This window comes from Piliocolobus tephrosceles, unplaced genomic scaffold (assembly GCF_002776525.5).
Source record: "Piliocolobus tephrosceles isolate RC106 unplaced genomic scaffold, ASM277652v3 unscaffolded_21185, whole genome shotgun sequence".
In the NCBI taxonomy this organism is placed as follows: Eukaryota; Metazoa; Chordata; class Mammalia; order Primates; family Cercopithecidae; genus Piliocolobus; species Piliocolobus tephrosceles.
This window is the reverse complement of record NW_022303405.1, coordinates 1-3,381: the sequence shown is the minus strand read 5'-3', so window position 1 is coordinate 3,381 and position 3,381 is coordinate 1. Positions and strand designations below refer to the sequence as shown.

Sequence of the window (3,381 nt, the reverse complement as noted above, 5' to 3'; positions counted from 1 at the left end):
GCCACTCTGAACTGCACTGTGACCTCCCTGATCCCTGTGGGGCCCATCCAGTGGTTCAGAGGAGCTGGACCAGGCCGGGAATTAATCTACCATCAGAAAGAAGGCCACTTCCCCCGGGTAACAACTGTTTCAGACCCCACAAAGAGAAACAACATGGACTTTTCCATCCGCATCAGTGACATCACCCCAGCAGATGCCGGCACCTACTACTGTGTGAAGTTCCGGAAAGGGAGCCCCGACGTGGAGTTGAAGTCTGGAGCAGGCACTGAGCTGTCTGTGCGTGGTGAGTACAGTGCGGGCCTCCTTCGTCCTCTGGTGTGACATTAAGTCAATAATTACATGATCCATTCTTGGAGCAACAATCAGGTGTGGTGGTTGGTGCTCATTTTCATGATCTGATGTCACCCCTTCTCCAGATCACATGAGTTGAGGCTTGGAGATGTCGTGGTAGTCGCTCGAGGGTCCACGGCTTATATTTGACGGAAAAGACAGCATCCCCAGTCTGTGGCTCTACAGCTCTTGTGTTTGCAAAGCTGACCCAGCCCTTTGGTTCCACAGATGAGGGAACTGACAGACTGAGTGATTTCCCCAGGCACAGGTCTGCACCTTGCCTTCTGCTTCCAGAGAAGGCTTCCCCCTCAGGGTTACCCAGTCTCTTCTTTATGCAGCAGGCACTCACTGAGACCCCACTGTGCACCAGGCTCTGCCCTGGATGCTGTGCAAACAGCAGTGAATGAAACAGCCCAAAGCACTTCCCCACCAAGCTTACATTCTCTTCCCTTCTAATGAAGAGAAATCCATCCAGGGCATGGAGAGTGTAAATCGTGTTTTTCTTTATTTAATCTTCAGAAACACCCCACGGGGAAGATTCCTGGGAGGCACATTCACTGCTGAATCTGATGGCCTGGTGGGAGGAGATGCCAATAAGTTTGGCATTTGCTGTGGGTCCATTTGGGAAACCCTTGTGAGATTTGGGGACTGAGTCACACAGTCACCATGGGCTCCGAGCAGAGCTGCGTCATCTCAGAACGTCCCTCACTTCAGGAAAGAGGTCCCACAACTGGGTGACTTAGGGGTTCCCCATATAAGGCAGCAACAAGACTTATTTGGGGTTTCCTGCCAGAGGCTCAAGAGCCTCGTCCTAACTCCTGAATTCTGGAATGTCAGCACAGGAGGGATCTTCAGACCATCCAGCCCAACCCCCTTTACAGATGGGGGACTGAAGCCAAGACATGACAGGGGCCTTGTCCATGGTCACAGCGCCAGTTAGTGACAGAATTGGAGCCAGAGTCCATGTGTGAACCGAGGCAGTCTCCTTTCTTCCCCAGTGTTGGATGCTGTCTCCATAGAAGAGCCTGGTGCATCATAGGTGCTCAATAAAAGCTTCTCAAACAGAACCACAGGTCAGAGAGCCAGCACTTCTCTTTTCACCCATTTCCCAAAGGTTTACAATGCACCTCACATTCAGACACTAAAGCTCGTTGGTGACTGGAAAGCTTCTCCCAAACTCAAGCCCTGTCATTCCATATCGAGATTCCACATCAGAACATAGAGAGCTGCTCCAGTTTTTTACAGCTGAAAAATACTCTAATCTATGGAAAATCAAAATTTATTTTACAGTCTTCTGTTGATGGATATGTAAGTTATTCCCAACCTTAGCTACTAAAACAATCATGCAGTGGATGACCTTGTACATGTGTCACGCTGCTCAGGCAGGAGACACCCACTGGAAGTGACTTTCCTAGGTCAGAGGACAGTGTGCTTTCATATTTGAGAATATTGCCCAATTTCCCTCCTAGATGATGTAGCAATCAGAGATTACAAGCGTAAGCCACCACGCCTGGCTAATTTTGTATTTTGTAGAGACAGGGTTTCTCCATGTTGTTCCAGGCTGGTCTCAAACTCCTGACCTCAGGTGATCCACCTGCCTTCGCCTCCCAAAGTGCTAGGATTAAAGGCATGAGCCATCATGCCCGGCCCCACTTCAAACACTTTTAAGACAGTGGTTGTAACATCTGGCTCTGGCATCAGGGTGGACACAATATATAAGAAACGTCCTTACAAGAAGGAGGAAGGAGATTAATTCTTAGAGAAGGACTTGTGAGGATGCAAGCAAGAGGTTAGAGTGATGGGAAGATGTAACTGTGAGAAACGAATGTGGGCAGCCTCTGGAATTTGGAAAGGCAAAAAACAGAGCCTCCAGAAGACACATAGCTTTACTAACAGCTTTTTTAAAAAACGTGTATATGTAAAGCATAAAACATGATGCTTTCATGTACATGTATGTACATGAAAATGTGCATTGCCCAGTAATGTCTGAAATCAGCTCCTTATAACCCTTCAACTTAGGGAAGGTGACTTTATCCTGATTGTGCAGATAATATTGGCAAAGACACTGAAGTTTCCAGGTGGTGTCTCCCCAGCCCAGGCAATCACAGCCTGTGGTGGCTCAGGTGTGACTCAGATCTGCTAACTCCTAGTAAAGTGCTCACTCCTCTTTGCCATGCTCTCAGCCTAAATGATGAGCTAGATGAGAAAGGAGGGAGGTGGGGAAGGAGGCCAGGAAGCAGCAGCTGTGCCAGAGTCTTCTTACAACCAGTGTTATGAGGGAGGAGCCATTTGCTACCTCCTTTAAAGATAAGGACACTGAGGCTTTGAGAAGAGACTTGACTTGTGAGCAGGTCAGGGAGCCAAGGTTCTAACCCCCCAGTCTGACTCACAGCCCTTGTCTCTGCAACACTCAGCTGTGGTTTTCCAAGTGTGGAGAAATGCTCCAACCTTCTCTTTATAAATTCTTGCAGTGTTCAGTTCTACAGCAAAAAGTGTTAAAAACAAAACAATAACCCTGTAGGGTCGAGGGGCTGGCTTTACACTCCCATCAGAAAGGTCCTGCCGGTGTCTCATGATATGCCAAGCCGGTTCCTAAAGCACAGGTCTCAGCACATGTGAAGCATGTAGGATTCTCCCCCTGTGTTGTGCTGTTTCTCCTTCACTCAGCAGCATCCATTGAGCACAGTCAAGCCTCCTGCAGCCCAGCAGAGCATATATCTGCCCGCTCATGGCGCTGAGGACTAAGGATGAGGAGATGAGGCATTTCCTAGAGAGTGTTTGGCGCCCATGTGAGCAAGAGTTTAGGTTCTCCCCTCCGGCTGTCAGGAGCCCACTGTCTTTTGTTTATGGCTGCAGGGTAAGCAGGCCTGGGCACCCAGGAGGGAGGCTTCTCCCTAATATTGCATGACGTCTAGAATCTCAAAGGGACAATTGAGGTGGTAGTCAGTGTTGGGGCTCAAGAAGTTAAAACACTTGCTCTGTTAATGGACGTAACTGCTTGGTGGGACACAGGAAATGCCCACTGGGACACATGGAGGATGAGGAGACAAT

At 48.9% G+C, this 3,381-nt stretch overlaps 1 protein-coding gene across 2 annotated transcripts; it reads left to right on the top strand.

Moving 5' to 3' along the window:
• Window positions 1-6: 6 nt before the first annotated feature.
• On the top strand, window positions 7-1,322 carry LOC113219578 (signal-regulatory protein beta-1-like). Of its 2 annotated transcripts, none has more exons than XR_003307728.1 (2): window positions 7-283; window positions 1,168-1,322. XR_003307728.1 is itself a non-coding variant. In XM_026450504.1 (2 exons), exons 1-2 carry the CDS (start codon window positions 154-156, stop codon window positions 1,268-1,270), a joined length of 228 nt encoding a protein of 75 aa, XP_026306289.1. In that variant the 5' UTR covers window positions 7-153; the 3' UTR covers window positions 1,271-1,285. The 2 variants fall into 2 exon arrangements, 1 of the variants encoding a protein (XP_026306289.1); XM_026450504.1 differs by having other exon boundaries at window positions 1,173-1,285.
• The last annotated feature ends 2,059 nt before the right edge of the window (window positions 1,323-3,381 follow it).

Excerpts from the sequence above, each read along its gene's own strand:
- LOC113219578 (XM_026450504.1), top strand. The coding sequence starts at position 154 with ATGGACTTTTCCATCCGCATCAGTGACATCACCCCAGCAGATGCCGGC. Across the intron at positions 284-1,172 it reads CACTGAGCTGTCTGTGCGTG|GAGGGATCTTCAGACCATCC; the intron begins GTGAGTACAGTG and ends ATGTCAGCACAG.